This window comes from Cebus imitator, unplaced genomic scaffold, assembly GCF_001604975.1.
Source record: "Cebus imitator isolate Cc_AM_T3 unplaced genomic scaffold, Cebus_imitator-1.0 Scaffold380, whole genome shotgun sequence".
Taxonomy (NCBI): Eukaryota; Metazoa; Chordata; class Mammalia; order Primates; family Cebidae; genus Cebus; species Cebus imitator.
Window position 1 is genome coordinate 1,662,065 of NW_016107695.1, and position 2,357 is coordinate 1,664,421.

A 2,357-nucleotide genomic window follows, 5' to 3' on the forward strand; every position below is an offset into this window, starting at 1 on the left:
CCCCTTCTTCCACTGGCTGCCTCCGCCCCCTCCATCCACTGGCTGCCCCGCCCCTCCATCTACCTCCTCCACCAGGGCCTGGTCCAGTGTGCAAGGCTGCTCCGGGCTCCTCTACTCCCCTAGAGCCCCCAGGCCTTAGGGTCCTCCCAAAGGAGCTGGAGAGGCAGAGCCAGTGTCTCCTGCATGCCCAGGTGGGGACTGGCGGGCTCAGGGTTCCCAGCTGGGCTCTAAGTTGCCCTACCCAATCCCCACCCAACACCCCGGGCTCCACCACAGTAGGGCGAGGCCCTGTCCAGTCAGCTCTGTCCAGGATCCCCCTGGAAAGACAGAGAAAGTCAGCTGTGGCTGATTAGTTATCGGATGCTGGATCGAAAGAGGGTAGGGCTGGGCACTGGAGGAAGGAGGGAGGCTGCAGGTCCTGGCGAGTGCAGAACCATCCCAGTGGAGGCGAGCCCAAGCCAGGGTCAGCCACTCCTCAGAGGAGACAGCCACCCAAAGCCACCTGTGCACTGGCCGGGGACTCTAACTCTTGAAAGATGTATTGATGAAAGTCACCTGCCCACTGCTGCCTGCTGCCAGGCGCCTTGTCCACCTCCAGGGGGCACAATGGTGCAGCTCTGAGGGGCCACAGTGGCCAAGAAGCTCGGGTTGCAGGCGTCACCTAAGGGTGATGATGCTGCCCGCTGGATGCCCACCTGGACGGGGCCTCGGACAGTGACAGTTTCCTCCCGTGTAAAATAAGAGGCTGGTCTTGATGTCTGAGGTGCCCAGAGCTGGTGTTCAAGGGCCACAGTCAGACCTGATCCTAAATTACACAAAATTTGGAGTCCAGGTCCACTGAGCTACAAGGCAGAAAACAGCCCCGAGAAAGAAGCTGGGCAAGGTGGGGGCTCCCAAAATGCACCAGAAGAAAATGCCAAGCCTCTCTTGAAAGGGCCACGGGCAGGCCTGAGGGACGGACACAGATGTCTCATTAGGGAAACTGAGGCAGTGTGGGCTGCTATGCTGATGAGAGGCAGGGGAGGGACTGGCCCCTGGAACCAGCACCCCCGAGAGGTCGGCAGGTAGGGCTGGGGCCAGTGTGTGCCGGGGGAGCCCGTCCAGGGCAGGCGGCAGTGCACAGCAGTGCAGGGCAGGTGTTGGCAGGGAGGGCGGCTCTGTGGCCACAAGCAGTGTGGCTGCCGTCTGCAGTGGCGGGAGCGGGAGGGCGCTGCAGGCTTCACCCCATGGCTTCTCTCTGCAGATCCGAGAGATGAAAGCCGGGGCCAGTGAGGAGCAACATAGCTGCAGCCTGGACGGTACGCGTCTGCACCAGCTGGCCCTGCACCCAGAGCCTGCCTCACTCTGCCACACCTTCCACTGCACCCTGGACCTCAGGCTGGCATGCCCCTGCGAGACCAGGGCCACGCTCCCCAGCAGCAGGTCCAGGAACTGCCTGGCTCTGGACCTGCTCAGGGAGGCCCCGCCCCCACAGGAGTCTGTGGTGTAGGCACCATCTACCCAGCAGCACCATCTACACTGCCAGCCTCAGGTAGCTCAGCCCCCACCCACCCACTGCCACATGGCCCTTGGCCCTTCCTGCCCACCGGATGCTGCCCCCACCTCCGCAGCCAGCACGCTCCACAGGCTCACCTGGGACAGGTGTGGAGCCGGCTCTGACATCAACCTGGGAGGTGACAGACAGTCCCACACCTCATGCCTGCCCGAGGTGCACCTGGGAGCTCCTTCCGTCGGGGTCTCCAGGGAGTAGGTTCAAGGTCTGGCAGGTTCAAAGCCATGGTGTTGACCTTAGCCCCTCACCCGTCCTAACCTGGGAGAGAAGGTGACAGTGGGCCCCAAACCTGGAGAGAGAGCTCTGACGTTTACGACAGCTCCCTGGGAGACAGTACTGGTGGGCACCGGCTTCCAGGGCCCCTGAGCCGAGTTCACGGTGGCTGTTGCTGTGCAGGACCCAGGCCCCTTCCAGACCTGGACCCTCCTGCAGTTCCTGCTTGCAAGTGCTGGGCCTGTCAGACGGAGGCCCCTCCTGAGACGCAAGCCCAGAACTGTCACCTCAGACCCAGCCCAGACCCTCACCCACCACCCATGTGAGTGACACACAGAAATTAGTCAATGACTGTGCTTTCCCTTCCAAGTAAGACCCCACTGCCCCCAGGCTAAAGCCAACTCTGCTGCCACCTCAGCCATGATGCCTCAGGGCCCGGTCTGCTCACAGCACAGGTGGCTTCCTTAGGTCATTTTCCTGGGCGGGGTGGGGCCGGTGCAGCCCAGATGGGGAAGGAGAGAGGCTTTGGTGACACATAGGGAGTGGGGGACTGGCTGTGAGTGGCAACTGCTCTGACCGGGGTGGGCTCCAT

The 2,357-nt window shown here is 62.7% G+C and overlaps 1 protein-coding gene across 1 annotated transcript in view; it reads left to right on the forward strand.

Annotated features, from left to right (window-relative positions):
* Positions 1-2,228, forward strand: part of FRMD1 (FERM domain containing 1) — a 24,974-nt gene extending 22,746 nt beyond the window's left edge. Inside the window, 1 exon segment of the mRNA XM_037731071.1 lies at positions 1,244-2,228. Coding sequence (XP_037586999.1) covers positions 1,244-1,489 — 246 coding nt within the window. The 3' untranslated portion in view covers positions 1,490-2,228.
* The last annotated feature ends 129 nt before the right edge of the window (positions 2,229-2,357 follow it).